The 20,941-nt window shown below is 38.0% G+C and overlaps 2 protein-coding genes and 1 pseudogene across 4 annotated transcripts in view; 1 reads left to right on the forward strand and 2 right to left on the reverse strand.

The window, feature by feature from the left end:
* Nucleotides 1–18,567, reverse strand: part of PEX3 (peroxisomal biogenesis factor 3) — a 33,875-nt gene extending 15,308 nt beyond the window's left edge. The window contains exons 1-4 of one of the 3 annotated variants that reach the window (XM_019653756.1): nt 18,292–18,567; nt 11,232–11,363; nt 6,816–6,897; nt 927–970 (exon numbers count right to left, since the gene is read on the reverse strand). In XM_019653756.1, coding sequence (XP_019509301.1) covers nt 927–970; nt 6,816–6,897; nt 11,232–11,363; nt 18,292–18,364 — 331 coding nt within the window. In that variant the 5' untranslated portion in view covers nt 18,365–18,567. Of the gene's footprint in view, nt 1–926; nt 971–6,815; nt 6,898–11,231; nt 11,364–14,048; nt 14,229–18,291 lie in introns of those variants that run through there. The other 2 variants (XM_019653758.1, XM_019653757.1) reach the window with 2 other exon arrangements.
* On the reverse strand, nt 2,632–3,941 carry LOC109388754 (ATP synthase F(0) complex subunit B1, mitochondrial pseudogene; annotated as a pseudogene).
* A 99-nt stretch (nt 18,568–18,666) lies between the features above and the next one.
* The window catches only part of ADAT2 (adenosine deaminase tRNA specific 2), a 24,673-nt gene continuing 22,398 nt past the window's right edge, over nt 18,667–20,941 (forward strand). The window contains exon 1 of the mRNA XM_019653759.1: nt 18,667–18,854. Within this exon, the coding sequence (XP_019509304.1) occupies nt 18,759–18,854 (96 nt within the window). The 5' untranslated portion in view covers nt 18,667–18,758. The remainder of the gene's footprint in view (nt 18,855–20,941) is intronic.

Here is a 20,941-nt window from a genome sequence, read left to right on the forward strand (position 1 = left end):
TGGTTTGTTCAGGGAGCTAGTTCAGAGGAAGAGAAGAGGACTAAACATGAAGAACTCAGCCTTCAACGGCAGGCAAAGGAGGGTGAGCCCAGTAAAGGGCTGGAGGAAGGTATGGAAACCAGGGGAGCACCTGGAGACACGGCTTCACAGCAGTCTGGGACAGAGTGTGCAAAACAGAGAACAGAGCCAAGGTGCGGACTGTTGCTAAGAGGTCTCCTGGGAGGAAAATGTCCACTGGGTTTAGCAACACAGAAGTTACAACTGACGCTTGCAAGATGTGCTTGGGTGGAGCCATGGGACTGGAAGCCAGGCTGTCGTGTGTCAAAGAGTGAGTGGGAGTGAGAAGGGAATGTAGAAATCTTTGGTATTATATCAGGGGTGTGAGAGTGTGTAATAGCTGAAAGGAAATACAGGGTACTACAAAGGTTTAATTTATTTTTAAATAGGCAAAGCTTAAGCATGATAAAGATTAGTTAAGTGGTATGAGAAGATGTAGGATTAATTGATAGCATTAAGTTCTAAGACATGGGCATGTGTGTGTGTGTGTGTGTGTATGCTCCAGGGTACCTCTTTGTTTCAAATTTTTATCACTAATGAAAGTTTGCATACAGTATCAAAGTAAAGTTACTATGTGGGTTGGAGTAAAAACTTCCTTTAAAGTGTAATATCAGTACCTAGTATAAGCATATGTGGTCTAGGACAGGTTTATATATTATTATAACAATAACAATTACAACAGCACCACCACTGCTAACATTTACTGAGTACTTTCTATGACCTGACATTGATCTACTTGCTTTGTGAGAATTACTTAAATCCTGACAACAACTATGAGGTAAAGAAGAGCCATCCACATAACAGAGTATAAAAATTTCCCTTTAGAAATATTTTAAGGATGTGCTGTCACACAGAATATGTAGGCTTACTTATAATCTTCAGATCCTCCCATATTTCTAGCTTGTTGGAAGGCCTAAAGAAAAAAATACGAAAATAATAATCAGGTAATCTAACAGAAAACTTTGAACTCTATAGCTCTATATTTAATTATAGTTTATTACAGGGTAACTGCAGAAAAAAAAGCCCACAAAATATAGGAAAACCAACTGTAATTTCAGTAACCAATGATGACAACCATTTTTACTAGAGCATTGGTATATATTCTTCCAGTCCTTTTGCTCATTTTTGGAAATTTTATAAAATCATATAGGAAAAGAAGGAAAAATGTTTCTTTCCCTCATTTATCATTTTACATAGAATGAAGTAGGTCCTATAATTCTTCAAAGGTAAATCATGAAGTATTTTTTGTTTTAAAGTATCATTACAAACACATGAATTTAAATGTATATTTGATATGCTTCAACCCACTGTAGTTATTGTTCTTATTGATGTTAAAATTGCCCATCTTTGACCAGTGGGGGGACTATTCATTTGTTTCCTGAATCCTTTTGAAATGACCCCATTTAGCCTTAGGTAGCTTCCTTGCTTATGGACACTAATTGTTGTTCTGGGTTTACCTTGTTCAATTCTTGCGGCAGACCTGAAATCTGCCATTTTTCCAAGAGTCTAGTTCCCTGTAGCGGGACATGGTAGCCTGAAACTGCGACCTTTGATTAAGGATATTCATTGCTAGTGGGTAGGTCATTATTTCTAAGCCTCTTCAGTAAACTAAGCTAGTAAATGTGTGTGTGTATCTATTTATATAAACATATATTCAAAGAGATAAGATACATCAAGAATTCATTCTGATACTTCTAATTCAAAATTAGGACCATGGGGCTTTAACTTCATGTCACTGATCATACCTCTGTATTTCTTTTTGTCAACAGTAGAAATCAGTGAAACCAATGCACTTACTAATTTGCTTTATCCCTCACTCTATCCACAACAGTCTCAGAATAGCAAAAGCAGTGTTGAAAAGACTAATGCTTTTGTTTTTCAACTCGGTGAGCTCTAAGAGCATACATCTCACTAAGAATATAGAGCCAAATTTCTGTTTCAGAGTCAGCTGGCATAGTTTCTGTCTTTGTGGTTATACCACCAACTAGACACATTTTTAGGCTAATTTGATTTACTGTCATTTTTAGACATTGATTTTTATACATTAAATATAGTTTTCTGGATATGTAAATTCTTTATATGGTTCCAAAGTCAAATTTATACAACACAGTATATTCAAATAAGTCTGTTCCCATCCCCCTTTATTCTCCCTTCTTCATAGATTATTATTTAAAAAAATATACTTTACTTTGCCATTGTTTTGCTCTATATAAGCAAATAAGTATTTATATTAATATCTGCTCCCTTAGATAAATGGTAGCATACTATACACATTATACTTTACCTTTTAAAAAATACATAACAATGTATCCTAGAGATCATTCCATAGAAATATAAAGATAATAATCATTTTCCCCCACACTGGTCAATAGATAGTTTGTTTTAAGCCAGTTTTTATTTTTATTTATTTTTTTAGATAGTTTGTTTTAATTCTCTCACTGTATGAAACTCAAGCATTTCATTTTTAGGTAGGGTAAACTAACTTCAGTAGACTGCAATACATGAAGATTTTGTTACATAGACTAGTTCCCATTGAATCAGTCAACTGCTTGTGGCTGTCTCAGTAGAGATGCATTTACAGAACTGGCTGTGTCTGGGCTGTCTTTGCAGCAGCTTTAGATCTGCACTTCCTGCTATGCAGATACGCTCTGCCACACGTGCTTCTCCACCCAGTTTATCATATGCTCTTGTTTCTTCTGACACATCATATTCTGCACAGGGATATGACAGTCCAGGTGATTCTTTACCTCCTTGTATAACTCGATGCAGCCATTCCTGCTAGGTAACCTCCAAGGCTGTTGCAATGTTATTCGTCTGGACATCAAAAAAGGAATGGTGCTTCTGAACCAGTGTCTGCTGTGACTTTTCCAGATCAGCTGCACTCTGGATGTATTTGAAGAGCCTGTTTCACCTCTTCTAGTTGGACAACTTTTTGCTCATTGAGTTTATCAACAAATTCCCCAGTACAGGCACCATATTTTTTAACTACATAGACAGTTAACCCTATTGTTGACATGGCAGAGATGGTCTCTGGTGTGATCACATGTATTTCTTTGGACAGAAAATATAAGATAAGCCCAGTTCCAAGTACACAGGGTCCTGTTACATCAGTTTTAGGATAAAGGAACTGGGAAGAATTCCTCAGGGATCAGCCCATGATGAACTTTTCCTCCACATTCAGGAAAAGGTGGTACAGGGGCAAGACTTGGCTGCCCAGGGTGAAAGATCCTTGTTGCCTGCAATACCCCTGGACCAAGGAGGGCTGCGTTCTCCAGACAGGGAGCTGCGGTGGCAGTGGCAGAATGACCACCCAGGACAACTATCTGTCTGGGGCAGGAGCAAGATGCTTGTTCACAAGTCTCTCTCTCTCTTTATTTTTCTTTTTAAAACCATGGCATAGTACTTCCCTGTGTGAATATGCTATGTGGATAGAGTTCAGTGCTTTTCAAACCTATGTGGAAGGAACATTTTTTTTTCTTTCTTATTTCCAATCTTTCATGGATACATAGTATTGTAAAATATTGGGTTGTCGGGAAAATCATGACGCATTTTTGCATTGAAAAACAGAAAAATATGCCACGACTTTCCCGATGACCCAATATAATGAAAAGAAATTACTAGAAAAATGAAATAAAACCCCACAAAGATATACAAAATACAAACTCATATTCTTTATTACTATATTCAGGAATAAATTTACATTTCAATAAGAAATTGAGTTACCATTACAATTGTGGGACAGTACCAGCTTCTTATCTTTCTTTGCCACTGAACAGGCTCTAGAGCTTCCGTTACCCCTTTCCTAGATGGCACAGGTTCGGAAGATATATGGAGTAAATCCTACAAGGTATGGCTGCAAGTTGATGCTAATGGTTAAACCTCATGGTGGAATGCTGTATTTATTCTGATTAAATTGAGAATCAACCAAAATTCAAGGACTAAGTATTTTAATGCAGGTAAATCACATTTTCTTTTGAATGTTACCTCAGAAAAATTTTAAAGTGCTTTTTATAGAAATCTAAATGAAACAAGATAAGAAAATAGCAGCTCTAAAAATTTCATTATAGGAAGTACTTAGTAGCAACAGTCTGTGGAAGGGGAAATTTGTCTTGAAACTATTTACTTGAGGTGACTTTAGTAGGAGAGGACAGTTATAGCCACACAGGACATTTCTTCATACTGATATTCACCATTATTAGACCTTAAAAGTAGATTTAAACTTAGAGTTATAAGACGAATAAGATCTGGAGACCTAAGGCACAGCATGGTGAGTACAATTATTAATAATGCATTTATTCTTAATATTTGCTGAGAGAGTAAATCTTAAGTGTTCTCATCACACACACACGTAACTACATAAGGTGATGGATATGTTAATTACCTTGATGGTGGTAATCATTTCACATGTACGTATTTTTTAAAAATAGTAAAACAAAATTCACCTTATTATCTTTTTAAAAGATTTCGATTCCAAATATATGTAGAACAGAGAAAAAACTTTCTATTTAAAGATTCCTTTCAAATGATTTGTCTAATGGAATCAACTCCAAGTTAAATACCACGAGGCTCTTTAATGTCATTGAAATATGAGTTATCTGTGTAAGAATTACACTAATCTTCGTCTCCAAGTGTTCTACCTCTCTTGTGATGTAGGCTGTTGAAGATTTTTTGTCACTGAAACTTCATTCCATGATCAATCTTCAATAAGAAAGTCAAGCACTGAAAACAGTGATGGACTGACAAAATTATAAAACTGACAAAATAAGACTACCAAATCTTTTACTTATTTCTGATTAGTTATTATCATAATTAGTTTAAAAAGAAAATTAACTTGATTGACAGGCTTATATGAGAGCTAGGTTGACTAAAAACTAATACAAAAGCAGTCATAAGATTGGAGACCTTATTTAATGTCAGGGCTTAAGCCCCTCTTTATGCAAATGTTTTTCAAATGGACATTCCTCCTCCTCCCCCCCAGAATGCAAATAGTTAAGTTCAAATCAAAAGAAAGGCAAGAAAAAATAACATGAGATATTTAAAAAGGAAACAATGAATGAGAACTGTGGCCCGTCTTAAACACTCAGGACCTTAAGCAATTCTCCTGTCTGTGTGCTGAGTAAGGAGAGGGATGACGCCTTTTCTTTAAGCTGTCCAGTATGAGCCATCAAAACGAATCCCTGTCTTTTCTAGCTGCCCACATTTTCTCCCCACATTTTGCTTCTATACCCTAGATTAAATACAATGTCTTGAATTATGATAATTTATTTCATCTACTTCTTCCCTTGGATGACAATGTCTTAAAGGGAAAGAGACCATATTTTACCTTGAATCTCCCAAAGAACAGGGGACATAGGACCTTGCAGAAAACAGTCACCAAGAAGAAGAATGCCACTATGTTTATTGTGTCTGTTTTTATGTTGCTTTTATAAATGTGCTATTCACTTATTTCATTTGTCTTGTCTCCCCAATAAGACTAAAATTTAGGGCAATTAAAATGCATTTCTTTATCCCCTACTTATGTGCATATTTCTTTATTCCTTATTTATGTTCATACAGGTGATATTTAAGCCATTAATTGAGAGTAATCTGCTTACATGTTTCTTCTTCATATAATTATATGAACTAATTTATAAACTGAGCCTTACATCTATTAAGTAGTAGTGAAAGTGTGTCAACCTCTAAGAATGATGAAATTTAGGAGGAAAACACCTTATCACTAGCATTGTACTTTAATCAGATAAAAAAAAATCCCAAGTACACAACTTCACTGGTATTTTGGGAGGTATTCTCTGAATATAGAAAATGTTTTTCAAAGAAATTTTCCAGCTTACTATTTAAGCTGTCCGAAGAGTAAATTCCTATCTGCAAAAATGGAGATGATAATATCTGCCTCAGAAGGATATTGTGAAAATTAAATGAGAGCAAGTATATAAGACATCTAGCACTGGGCCCGGCACAGACAGACACTCCAGAAATAGCACTTGCTTCCCCCTGGCTATTGAAGGATGATTTGTAAGGACAGTGAATATTTCAGTAAGTCCACAATGATTAGGATTTATTTATTGAAACCATCTCCCTCATCTTGTTCATTAAATTAAGAAGCCATTTCATCTGGAAGTCTTCTTAAATAAACACAGCACCACGTTAAATTATAATATCCCAACACATGCTGCACTCCATATGTGAGGTCCTATAAAAGGGGTTTATTACACACAGTAAACTGTCATGGTAAGGTAAATTGTCATTATCGTATGCTCACGTTATATTTTTACTTCATTTTGTTGATAATATAAAATGCAAGTCCATATGCCTTATTTATCTAAGATGTATGTTCATATGCTTTACCTATTACATTGTAATTACTTTGCGAAGCACAATGTTTAACATAACTTAGCTTCACAACATCTGGTTCAAGAACATATATTCCATGAGCATTCAATAATTAAATTTCTGAATTACATCAAAGTAATATAAGATCTACTTACATGAAAACCAGAATGCATATAAATATTATTGACCTAAATATTTTGTGCATCATGGTAGAGTATACCTAAATATTTTGTGCATCATGGTAGAGTATAAATAAATGGACAAAATAAAACAAATTCAATGATATAGTTAGTAAATATTTTTTCTAAATAAGCCTATATAAACTTTAATTAGAAAAATAAGAAAACAAAGACATCTGAGCTATTTCAGTTGATTATATCAACTTTAAGAGCAGTATATAAATGAAAGGTGCTGTAACTTGCATTTACCTGTTTTTTAGCAGAGCTGTGAGGTTCTCAGAATTGAGTTGCTGCATTAAGGCCTCTCTCAGCGTTGGCAGCATGGACAGCACTGTAATATGAACAGAAAATAAAAAAGGTCACAAGTCATATGGCTGCCCTCACTGAGACATGCACACTGCTTTAGGCTGTATGACAAGACTAGCAACTAGCAAGGGCTGGGATAGTTTTCAAATTATTGTTAATAATAATAAAAACGGATTATATACTAATAATTTATTTGCTTATGTTAGGTGAACAAAATTTCATATATACTATGATCACAGCAATGTAAACAAGTACGCATAGAAGAAAGACTGTGAAGAATTATTCCCGGGTATTATCAGTGATGGTCTTTGGGGTATGGACTACGGACAATTCTGTGTTTTCTCTTCTGTACTCTTCAAATTTTCTCTACAATAAATGTTTATTTCTGATAGAATAAATTAATCAAAAACATTTTTATTTTTAGCAATACTGTTTGTTTCACATTTTATTTCTAATTTTAGAAAAAAGTTTATTAAATACTACAAAGCAATAAGCATTTATTATAACTTAGACAAAAGCACATCAGGCTACAAATAAAGAGCTGCTAAGTTGTAGTTTTGGTTTTGCCAAGGGCTATTGCCTGTAACTCCCAAGCATAACATGAAGATAAAATAAGAAACAGTACTCTAAGGGAAAAAAAGACTGCATGTAATTTATAGGAGTTGTTTTATTTATGGCTCTATGCATGGTATAAGAAATGTTGGAGATGGGACGTGGAGTATAGTGTGGGAGTGGAGTCAAGGGAATTGTAATGGATATGTATGGTGTTGGGGGGAAGTGGGGTGGTGGATTGGGGGAGGGGCTGGTCACTTCGAGGGGTAAAAAGTGTAAGTATTGCACTGTGTTGTACAGCTGAAACTAATTCTAAATAATGTGTATTTCATAATAAAAATAATTAAAAGAAAAAAACCCAGAAATGTTGGAGAAATACATGTACATAAATTTAAAATGAGTTTCTAACGCTAAATAAGTTATGATAAAATAAAATTTAAAAATATCAAGAGGTCACAAAGGCCACATTCTAAAAGGGATAACTTTAGTGTATGATTTTTACTTCTTGACTAGGCAAGACATATTAATTACAAAATCCATAACATGATATGTTACCTTACCAAAAAAAAGCAAGTCTAGAGTCCTACATTCAGAAAACGGAGTGAGCGGGGAACTCGTTTAAAGATTATGTGGTATGAACTAAATTGAAACAATAAAGCTTTTTACAGCAAAAAAAAAATAATAATGTGGTATAACAATATGATCTGAGTCTCTTTAACAATTCTCCTGAGTGATAAGAGCTTTTTACGTTTCCTTTCAGCCTATTCAACCAAAGACAAGCCTATTCTTCTCTTCTAGTCGTCTATATTAACACTGAACAAATATGTTTCTAAATCTAGCTGGGTATAGCATTCATGTCTTCTTTTAGTCATCTGGTCTCCGTGATAAACATCCCCAGTCCAAACACAAATCACAACAAGATGACCCTTCATCAACCATGAATGTGTGTGACCTGAGAAAGTTACTTAACCTCTCTGTGCCTCTGTATCCTCATCTGTAAACTGAGGATAACACTGGATCTACCTTACAGGATTGTTGTGAAGATCGAGGCACCCAAGGCATTTAGAGCAGTGCTTCTTTGCACGTGGAAATGCTCAATAAGTGTCAGTGCTTATTATTATCCTTACTTAGCTTCTCACACATTCCAGTTTGTATCTTCTTAACATGTGAGAGGCAGAAATAGGCCTGTACTCTGACTACTGCAGAGCATGCTGTGACTACCTTGGGTCTAACCACAGACTTTATTACTGTAGTCTAAGATTAAATTAGTATTTCTAAAAGTTACAGTATGCTATTTGTTTATAAAAAGCGTATGCACAATTAGAATTCCCAATCCTTGCTCATACATCCTGGATAATTCTGTATCTGTACAAATTACTTTTAATGCAGACAGTTTATTCCAGTCTAGCACTTATGTGGGACAAGACTATTTTGCACGCTGAAACTTCATTTATGGTGTCAGGTATGTGTCCAAGCACCACGTGTGTACATTTAAGAAGCATTCCCCCTAAACCTTTAGTAAAATCATGAAGAAGGTAAAGCCAGTGGGCGGGGCACAGCAGCATTCTGTTGATGCTTTCTTTCAGTTGGGGCTAGCTTCTCGGGTAGAAAAACTAGCTATATTTACCTAAACGTACAAAAAATTTCTAGTATATCCATCACATCTTATTCGAAAAGAAAGACATTTAATCATGATTTGTAACCCCATTATCAATGCATCCAGGAGGCTAATTTGGAACGTTTTTCAGTGAATCTATACTTTGGCTCCTAGTGATCTACATATTTTATTTTTAATTGCCTACAGTCAGCTATTAATTTATTTGAGGGCTGTGAGGGTCATGGAGAGGTGCCACCACATTTTCTGCTTGGAGGGGCACAGTCAGCTGCCAGCCCTCTGGATCCATTACCATTTGTCTGCACTGCTCCCAGCCCACGAGAGGGCTGAGGGGGACACGCAGCAGGCCTGTTCCTGCGGGACTCAGCGACCAGGGAGCTTTGCCTGACACTCCCCACCAGCCCGCCACGGCTGTCTCAGAACTGTGCCAGAGGTGGAGACTCTTCTTACCTAATCTTCCTTCCTTCGCCCTTTCCACTCCCGTCAGACCTGCACTGTGGTCTAGAGGCTTTCCTCGACGACTTCCGTTCCCTCCCCTTTATTCTTCACAGGTGCTTCCGCCAATCAAGTTCTTGTACATCTAATCCCATCTTAGCATCTGCTTCTCAGAGGACCCAAACTGACACAAGGGTCCATGGCACACTGAGATGATTTTGAGACTCCAGGGCCTACCTTTTTCTATTTTCTGAAAATCTGAGCAATAACCAAAAACAGACTGTTCTTATTTTCTAACAGATCATTAAAATGTCCTTGACAGCACCACTATATTGAATGCTGAATATCAATTTAAGGAATTATGTCGTTTTTAATAAGCTACTCACTGAGAATTATATGCCTAGCACTTTATATGCACTATCTCATCACATTCTCACAAAACGTTTATGAAGCGGGATTTAGATGATCTTTTTACAGAGGAGAGAGCTGAGATTTAGATTTGCCCAAAGACACACAGATATTATGAGGCAAACTGGGAACTGAAAGGGAGCCGCCTTACCCTTGAGCTGAGCTTTTACATATTGTGTCTTACCTGAGCTGTCATTATATACCATATTTATGATTACTACTCGCTTTATAGAATGATATGTTATTACTTCAAATGTGAAAAGTCATACGCCAGCTGTAACTTTGGATGTGTCTTTTAACTTCCTTAATCTCAGCCTCTTTAGCTGTTAAATGAGACTGAACTAAAAATAAAGTTCTCTGAAACAAACTCTACTTTTAAAATTGAACAAAGAGAACCTACCTTTATAAATTCTTTCTAAATTAATTATTCTTGAAAGAAATGTCAGAGAAAGGATTAAGCTTTACACAACAACAATAATAAAAAAGCCCAAACAGGTCTGACATGGATTTGAAAACTGACACTTTAAAGTTACACCAGTTACAACATAACATCTTGTTCTTCTCACATGATTTTGTGAAGGCATTCTCCCAGTAGGTTTCTAGCTCTGGAGGATAAACTACTACCATTAATTGACACTGACTGAGTGCATATTATTGTGCTAAACTTACAGGTCTGTGGTTGCCTACTGTGTAAATTTAGCAAACTTGGGACGCTTTACTGTGACATGTAAGAGCCAGTGGGAGCAGGCCTACCCCTGCAGCCTCACTTCCTAACACTCATCCATTGCACATTCCGCGGGAGCTACAGAGCCTTTTTGCTGTTCCTTGCATGTGCCAAGCTTGTTTCCACCTCAGGTTTCCTGCGTGGCTCCCTCCATTGTATCATCTGGATTCTCCTCAAATGCCACCTCCTCAAAAAGCCTGACTCTCCTGACTGCCGTATCTTTAAGAGCATTCCCATACCCTCATAGCTTTATTCTCCTTACAGCAGCCATCATTGCCTAAAATTATTTATTTGTTGGCTATCATCTTTGTCTCTCACTAGCACATGAACTCTGAATGTCTAGGATTTTTTTTTTAATTGTTCACCTTCTGTTTCCCGATTGCTGGGCACCCCCAGTATTTGCTGAATGAATAAATACAATGAATAAACAAGCATTTATTGTATACTGATTTATATTAATTTTAAAAATCCACATTAAATGATGTATTTCAGTTAAATCTTGTGATAAATACTTGCTAGATTTATCATTCTTCCTTCACCTTTTAACTTTGGTCCCAGAGGTATGCAAATTAATATAAATCATCAAATAACTTTAGACATGTGTAAATATTTCTCTTAGCCTTACCTGTCATGTTGCATGTCCTCTGGTTACTTTCAAAATGATACTGTCGTCGTGCTTGGGCAATGTATTCTGCAGCCTCCTTTTCTTGTATTTCTCTGATTTTCTTCTGTCCATATTTCCCCAGGATATATACTCCTAAAATTATATTTTTAAAACAAGTTAGTATATTAATACAATTCATTAGAGTATTAAAAATTCCAAACAGTAGTTTTAACCTGGTTTATCCAAATATAAGGTTTATATTAGTGAGAAGCTAAAAATTACAACTTTTAAAAACCTAAATTAAAGAATTACTTAAGAACTGAGACCTAAAGAGAATGAAAAGGAGAATGGCATTTCAACAGCCAGTGATAGATGGGTACATAAGGACTAGGTCTGAAGAAACAGCAAGGAATTAAGTCTGCAAAGTCTGGAAATGCCTTTGATAGTGAGCTGGAGGTATTCTAAACGAACAGAAACAGGGAATCGTCTACATAAATTATGGTTTATGAATACAATGGAATTTGATGTAGCTATTAAAAACCACATTACTATACAGAGAATAACTCACGGTAGTATCCATGTTTTATTGTTAGATGATAAAATAAGATCCTGGAAGTTTTGCTTTTTAATGTAAGCAGGTACACAGAAAAACAGATGAGTCTTAATTTCTAACATATAATAAACAATGATCAGTGTTGAATAGTGAGATAGCAGGTGATTTTTTTCTTTCTGTTGGCTTCTCTGTATTTTCCATATTTTCATCAATCAACATATAATATTTTTAAAAATATAAGACAAAATTTTTAAAAGGAAGAATAAAAGAAAGGTATGCAGTCAGGCAGACTTCTAAAACCAGTAACTTAAGCAAAAACTAGAGGGAGCAGAGGGCACAGAAATTTCTAAATTGTAACAGTGTGAAAGTATAGGCGGGGTCATGTGGCCTGTAACACACTTTAACACATCTCATCATAGACAGTATGCTCTAAATGTGCACATTTTGGTCTATACCTCAGGGGCAGTCAGTTACCCTAACTGGGAATGTGAACACTCCAGAGTGGTTAGTTAGCACTTGATCAAAAGCCATACTCCAAGGTTTAGGCACGTCAACTAACTTTTATCTAGCATAATGAACATCAGAAATGGATTTCCACAGATTAAATTAGTTGGGTTTAAGATTCTGGATTAGCTAAAACATTTTAGTAATTTTCATTTGAACAAGAATACAAGAATCCAGCAAGTCCTTCATTCACCCTTAGGAATGGCTTAGCCTCAGACCCTCAGCTGCTAGTTTGGAGGATTCTTAGTCAGAGGAGTTAACCAAATGGCCAGCGAACCCTACAGCTGGAATACTGTTGCATTTGCTTCAGGGAAATTGTTTATACGCGGTTCTATTGTAGCAGCAAAAAGGACAACTGGTACTTCACTGAGCTCATAGAACAAATTATGATACTATTTTATCTATGCTTGTTAACAGATATTTTTATATGTGCCAGAATTTGTTTCATTATAGCCTAGCAACAAGGTTCCGGGAGTACATAATCCTCACCTACCTCCAACTGTCTGGGGCCCCCCAGTATCTACCAAAAAGAACCTAAGAATTGGCATGACCTAAATAATTGGATTTGGCCTATTTGTCACAGATGGGAAGGAGGCAGCCCTCTAGGAACTGTAAAGCAAACACATGTCCAGAAATATTTTCACTAATACAAGCATTATAGAAGAACTGATAACATGCTATGTGTTCCTACAAATAATTAGGCAGGAATAAAGTATGACTGCTGTTATGTCGGTATGCAAATAAATATATTATAATGTAATCATGCTTAAAGAACAAATAAAAGTTCATGTGTCTTGCTTCAGAGCTACCTTTCTTGTAATCCATCTTCAATAAACTGATGAGAGTGCCACAAAACCAACAAAGAAACTGGCTTGTTTCACAAAGTAACCCTTTGACAGACAAATGTTACTTAACAACTACTTCTCAATGAATTGCTTGTATTTTAGTTGTACAACAGATTGCTTAGTTATGTGTAAAATTATTATTTCTCAAATAGTAATAATGTAAAATGAAATACTGCAATAATGCCCTTTGTATAGCTAAGAATTTTCTGGAATAATAGTAAATTTGATTGGTATATGTGTTTTCCTGGGGAGAGGCCCCACTGTTCTCATTAAATTCTCAGCAGTGTCTGATAATTTTATTTTTTTAGGAACTACTATATTTGATTGATAAATGTAGTAGTATGTTCTAACAAAAGCTAAAGGAAGAAAATGAATTGTTTGGGTTGAACTGTGTCTCCCAAATTTGTATGTTGAAGCCCCAGTACTTCAGAATGTTACCTTATTTGGAGTTGGATCTTTATATTGGCAATCAAGTTAAAAAGGAGGTTCATTACGGTGGTCCCTAATCTAATCTGACTGGTGTTCTTATAAGAAGCGGAAATTTAGACCCAGACATGTAGAGAGAAGATGATGTAAAGACACAGGGATATGGACGAAAAGTGGGCTCTGTAATACGTCTGACTGAAAGTACTCTCACCGGGTGATGTGATAATAAACTCCTAACTGGGCAGGTCATGTGGTGAGTCACACCCCAGGCCTATAAGAAGGTTTATCTTTGCCTTAACCAAGCCCTGTCCACTGTTCTTGTGTATCTAGGTTAACACACCTGTGCAGTGCCAGAGTAATCCTCTTTTTTAGACACCTTGAAGGAGTAACCACCCTGCAGGGAACACAGTCCTATGAATAATCCTGTACCTTGCTTTCTCTCACCTTCATGGAATCTTCTTTACATTCCCTACTTAATTCCAAATGTATAAAAGAAATTGCAAAACTCACCTTCTGGGGAAGTTGAGGTCTTGCTCCCCAGCATACAGGTATGTTGTCAGTTCGGCTTAAATAAACTCTAATAAAAATTCTGCACAGGCTTGGATGTTTATGTCGACAGGGAGGAGAGGGCCATCTACAAGCTGAGGAGAGAGGCCTGGAACAGATTCTTCTCTTACAGCCCTTAGAAGGAACCAGTCCTGCCAAAACATGGGTCTTAGACGTCTGGCCTCCAGAACTGGGAGACAATAGATTTCTGTTGCTGAAACCACTCAGTTTGTGGTACTTCATTATGGCAGTTCTGGCAAACTAACACATGGGATTAGGCCCAAATTCTACAATCTCTTCTTTTTCTTGAGTGAGCACTGAAACAAGTTCCTACGCGGTCTAATTTACCCAGGCTCTCATCCCCAAAATCCATAGATTCTGATTTTGTCAGATTTATCTCCGTAGGAAAATAAGAATGAAGAGAATTAATTAGCTAAATTATGGAGCTCAGGATCGTGTGATCCTGACTGGCTGCCTGAATTTGGGCCTAGAAGACAGCAGATACTGATGGCTGTGGCACCAGCGAGGCAGGCAACTCTGAGCAAGTCTCTTCCTCTCTCTGGGTCTAAATTTCTTTAGTCATAAAAGGATGGGATAATATGAGCCTTAAAGTTTCCTCTGTAGCTATGACTTTATTTATGAATAAATACAATATTCACTAAATACCTCAAAAAATAAATGTAAAATGTTTCAAGGTTTCCTTGCAGAACATTGCTGGCAAAGCAAAATATCTTCCGGTATTTCCATATTATATATTTGGATTTTTAAATCCATTTTAGTCTCCTCTTCCTGGATGAAAATCCCTGTAATACAACTATTTTACTAGGTTAATAATTTCAATAAAAGTTTGAAAATAATCTATTAACATCGTTCCCAATCCAAAACCCCCCCAAATCCTGCTCTTCTGATTCGATTTCAGAAAATGTTTTCACATTTTTTCAACTTAACTCCAGCTCCTTTAACACCATCTTCTTTCAGACCTTGAATATTAATGGATTAGAACTGGTTTGCTGGCTTCCTAACTCTCCTTTTTTGTTTTTGGTCTCACACTTTTCCATCTTTTATATGCAAAGTGATTTTCTAAAACTTAAATATGACTACATTATTCCTGTGTTTAAAATTCTTCAACACCCTCCATCATTTCTTAATGTGAATTCTCTGTTCCATTTGCATCAGAATTATTTGAGGTACTTGTTTAAAAAGCAGCTTTTAAGGAGGTCCCTTGAAAACATCCCCAAATGTCTTATCTTATAAGATGCTGCAGTCCCCAATACATGATGTTGGTCCACAATGGGAGCTCAGTAAATATTTGCGGCGAATTAATGGACTAACCTCTGGACCTAAAGAATCGGAATCTGGGAACAAGGATTCTGTCTTGTTATTCAGCCCACAGTGACTTTTACCCACACTAGGGTCTGACAAGCACCGACACACAGGATAATGTCCAAATCCTGTAGAATGGCACAGTTAGGAAGGCCCTTTACACTCTGCACTCTAGTTAGTTCTCCCAATTCATCTTTGGCCATTTCCCATGTGCTCTCTGGGGTCAGCCATAGTGAAAAACACTTTGACTCATCAAAAGTAACGTCTCTGAAAATGCTGAAAATCCCCTTCCCTGCTGTGCCCCTTCTCCTTTGCTAACTGTACAACTTAAACCACGCGTGCTCTTGAGCGAAGCTTGCCTGACACCTTGGTGTTTCTCTGTCCTCTGTGCTCCCACAGCACCCTGCTCTGTTATAGCACTATGCTCCTTTTGCTCAGTTCCATTTCTGCTTTCTGAACTGCACCATGAGTCCCTCAGTCAAGAACTGTGTCTTATTCCTTTTTTGATGAAAATCATCTAGCTTAAGAGAAAGCTTATAAGAGTTTAGTTGAGCCAAACTGACAATTGCTGAGAAGTAAAATCTCAATGGATTGAGAAAATGCTCTGCAAAATGACAGTGTGCTTATTTTATACATTAGAATCAAAGGAGGAGGGTTACATGAGATCCACTGGTGGTAGATTAAGGGGGAGGGAGAAAGCAAAGCGGGGAAATCTCTGGGATTGGCTAAAAGTAAATTGGAGAGACAGGTACTCCTTTCACATAGGTGGGTGCGCGATAGTTAATACTGCACATAGAGGTGTTAATCAAGGGACAAGAATAATAATGAGAGGTTCTGTACTTTCCTGCTCTGGTCTGGAAAAAGGGATTACTGACATCCCATGGATGTCATCTTAGGTGCAAAAAGACAATAGACAGACTCACTTAAGGTGAAGACTGACTTTATGAAGGAAGCTTCAGGCTAAAGATGTGACTTCCCGCCATGGCCCACCTTAGTAATGAATTTTTTTTATTCACGCCATCTTATGTGGTTATTTTCAGGCTCCTGACTTGTCAGGTTTATCCTGCGGCCCCTTTTCCGTCCTCACCTTTGTGTTCCCAGAGCCCGACAAAGTGAGAGCAGGCACTTATTCTCATTCAAATGATTGTTGAATGAAAGAGCGAATAAATGAATGAAAACCTTAAGGGACCAGAAATTACAGGGATTAAGGTAAAAATTATAAGTCAATGTTCTGGAAGTTTTAGAAACCAGCAAGCAAGAAACATGAACCTGGTTGTTCTCTGTTCTGCAACGCTCTCTAGTGGAGTGGTTCTCACAGTGTGGCCTGGGCACTACTGGAGATGTTCACTCCCTCTCAGGGGATCTGTGAGTCAAAACCACTTTGTAATAATACTAAAACACTATTTGCCTTTTTCATTCTCATTCTCTCATGAGCGTACAGTGTTCTAGAGGCTACATGATATGTGGTATTGCAACTGACTAAATGCAGAATGAGATATGAGAATCAAGCTTTCTTCAATTAAACCAGAGAATACAGAGATTTGCAAAGATGTGAACAATGCCACTCTTCTCATTAATTACAAAAAAATTTCTGTTAATATATGAGTTTACTGTTGTTATTTTTAAATTAATGTTTTTAAATTTCTTGGTTGTAATTTCTAATAATAGATACAAATTTTAAAAAGCTCTTTAGAGACCTTAATTTTTAAAAGTGTAAAGGAGATCTCAAGCCAAAAAGTTTGAGAACCATAGCGCTAGTCTTTGCATAAGCTGATCAAATTGTACAAATTGGTCTAAAGCAGATACTTGTCCAAAATGCAGGAAATTTCTACTTAAGAAGGTCTGTTAACTCAAAGTTTTTGTTTAGTTTTTTTTCTCCCCCACTATTGGCCAAACCGGTAGAACGTCTGTTCTTGTTTTCTAAGTACTTGTGTAACCAAAGCATGCAGTTAGTGATAATATTTTTCAAAAAATTCAAATTCTAAAACTTCCTTCTTAACATTCCTACTTTTTCTTCTCCTATACCTGTCTCACATGGCTTTTTATTCTCTCCTTCACATCCCTGCTCATTCTGACATGACTGCCATATGAAGAAAAAAAGGTTCTCAACATTATCTCTCTCCAAATCTCCTCTCCTCCTGTGCAACTCTGTCGTCAGCTAGATGGGCACTGATCCCAAACTTGAAAAGATCCTGGGGAAGACAGCACAACATCAAGCAAGCACTGCCTTACTGCATAGTTTACTGCATAGTTTGTATTCTAAAATAGCAGAAACAGAGCTAACATATTGATGTGTGAGTTTTTCTTTTTTTTTGGGGGGGGTCTCATATATATGTGTATATATATAAATATATATATATATATATATATGTATACACACACATATATATGTATATATATATTCCAGGCCTTTTGTACGACTGTGCTGTTTTCAAAAATTCAAATGAACTTTAAACACCACTCGAAATGCCGGCTTTAGGTAACTCTCCTAGGATATTACGAAACTTCTACCGAGGGCGAGAGCCAAGCAAAGTGCCGGGAGTGCCAAAGAGAAACGAAGACTCTCACAGGAAAACAACAGAACTAAAGAGCATGTGTCTGTAAGAGAACGGTGCCTTCAAACAGCCCCTCCAAAGGCCCGCGAGAAGGACGGACAGGCGAGAGCCAGGGGAAGGGGCGCTGTCAGGGCAAAGGGCACCCAGTCCGCATCTGGAGAGATGTGAAGACCCGTGGAGGGTTGTCACCCCGCTCCCCATCCGACGGCTGAACGAACCCCTTCTACGCATCCCGGACTATGGTCGCCCGGCCTCTATATTTTAGAAGACAGTCACCTCTCTCCCACCCCCGGCTCCCAAGGCCCCTTTCCAAGAACCCTGTCACCCACCTCCGAGGACCGTGCCCAGGAAGATACATTTCTTTTTGTGACGTTTCAGAAAATTCCACATAGATCTCAGCATCTTCCGGCCCTGGGGGTGCGGGCTGCCTAAGGGTGGGAGGGTGGGTCACAGGAAACCGTTTCTCTGTCACCTGGCCTGGGCGACCCGGCAGGACCGTCGCTGTCCCGCTGGGCGCTCTGCAGAAATCACAAACGCAACTTTCCGCAGAGACTGTCACCGGAGCGGGAAGGGGGCGTGCATTCCAGCCGAGCAGCTGCGCTTTCTGCTGCTGCCGCCGCCGCGCCGCCGCAGCTGCTCACTGGTCCCGGGCACCCGGTCCGTCCGGAATTAGCTCCCGAGTGCCTCGCCGTTCGACTCCCCCCCGGAAACGGCGGCCCGCGCCCGCCGCGTTCCGTTGCCTGCGCTCTTCCGTCGCGGCAGCTTCCAGGGCTCAGCTCGGCGGCCCCAGGGCGGCATGGAGGGGAAGGAGGCGTCCACGCCGGCTCCTGGCGGCGGGTTCTCGGTATCGGCGGAGGAGACCGAAAAGTGGATGGAGGAGGCGATGCAAATGGTGAGGAGCCCGGGAGGTTGGATGCCGCGGGTGGGAACTTTCTACGGTTCTCATCCCAACCTTATCATTTGAGCAAACGTCCCGAGTGCCTTCTCATCACCACAATCTCGATGGCGCTCACGTTCTCGGGACAGCCGAAATTTCACTTAGCCCATTCTAACTAATGGCTTTGGGGAAGGAAGAGAGGAAATACAGAACGTCTTTTTCCCTGGCATGAAGTATGCGCCAGATACCCCTACCCAGTTGCTGTTGGCACGTACGTGCTGCTCCCCCTTTCCCGTGGACACACTCGCAAATCCGCCAAGTCCCATTATTTTGTGTGTGTGACCCCTTGAACCCATCAAGCCGAAGGAAAGAGACTGACTATGTTCCTGGTAGAGAGCAGGATAAAAACAAGTTCCTCTACAGCCAGATTCTTCCATTCGCCCATCCATCCTTCCGACTGCTTTCTGTCCCTTTACTTCCTTCCTCCTCCCCCTTCGAGGCTGCTGATTAAGGAGGGCGCTCATCAGATTTTTGTATAATCCAAGCTTTACCCGTACTTAAGTTTGCCAGCGAGCTCTTTAACAGGGATAAAAGTGTGTTTGGCATATGTATATGTATATGTATATGTATACATATACATACATACATATCTACATATATGTGTAAAGGTATATAAATACGTGCACACATACATATACATATGTGAAATGCTCCTCAGTTTTACATTTCTCTAAAGTTGCTGTAAAAGAAACCTTTTTCATACATGGTTTTGATTATATTCTTCCTATCCTAGTGGCCACAGGTCTCCTATAGTTAATTAATTACATAGTTATGTCTTCATTCACTCCACAAGCGTTTGTTGAGTGCACTATGCTTGTCACAGGGGATTCGGCCCGAAACTCATTTCAGTGTATTCTCTGTTCTCTTCTCACATTTCCCCTGCATTCTATTCACTATTGCACCCAAATAGTTTTCTCGAAGTCTTGATGCATGAGAGCATCTACCTATTTGTTTCTGTTACTTACATAATGTTCTTTTAAACTGGTTTCTCATACTTTTTTGAAAGTGACTCACAGTAAAAAAAAAATCGATTTTATGTTACAACCGATAAACACACATGACTATAATTGAAACAAAAGTTTCGCATAGTAAGTACTTAAACTTATTATGTATAGTTTTCCTGGTGTTTCTCTTTTAATTCATTTTGAAAAAAATGCTGGTCATGACCCACTAATTTCAACCACATTCTTTAACTCCACTCCATTAAACTTACAGGATACATACCCTTCTGTCTGATACTTGAATTAATGTTCTTATATGCCTTTAAAAATTAAATTTGTAATATGGATTTGTTTGTCCTGAATTCCTTTTGTGTTACTAAATTTTCCCAAGTTGGAGACGAGTTTTCATATGATATCAAAATCTCACTCTCCTTCCCCCAAATCATTTCAATAATACCATAAGCTAGGCAGCTTCTTAATAAATAGTAAGGATGATAATAAATGCACATGACAGCTGAAATATCTTGGAGTAAGCTGCATTTGTATCCGTCTGTGTGAGAGATCTGGAGGGCAGATGATGCCTGAATGCTGGGAAGTCAGAATTTGTGGTCTCTCATTTCTTTTCATTTGCTTCAGGAGCTCTCCTCTTAGTATGTGTGTGTGGAGCTTGCTTAGATGAAATTTTTAGAGATGCTACCACAGAGGACACAATAGTGGTTTCAAAAACACCTCATTTTAATCAGTCATTGAACTTTTCCACTTTGTGTATCAGAACTGTGTTTTCTTTCCATCCTTTCATATTTTGGGTCTTTATTTTCCTTTAAGCATCTTGTGGTCCTGATATCTTGGAGTATTTCATCTCCCCACCTCTGCACTATTCTTTAGACTTTTGGACTAAACATGTAAGTCCTTTTACTACTTTTTGGTGTGACGTTGGGGAAGTCACTTCATCCTCCTAGGGTTTCATTTCCTACTCTATAAAATGAAATGATTCAACATCAAATATTTTCTCAGATCACTCTGGCCTTGACACTTTTTTCTCTTAATTGGATTATAGACACCTAGGGGTCTCATTACCTGGTTTATGTACTCCTACACAGG

The sequence above is a fragment of the Hipposideros armiger genome, unplaced genomic scaffold (genome assembly GCF_001890085.2).
Source record: "Hipposideros armiger isolate ML-2016 unplaced genomic scaffold, ASM189008v1 scaffold_206, whole genome shotgun sequence".
Classification (NCBI taxonomy): Eukaryota; Metazoa; Chordata; class Mammalia; order Chiroptera; family Hipposideridae; genus Hipposideros; species Hipposideros armiger.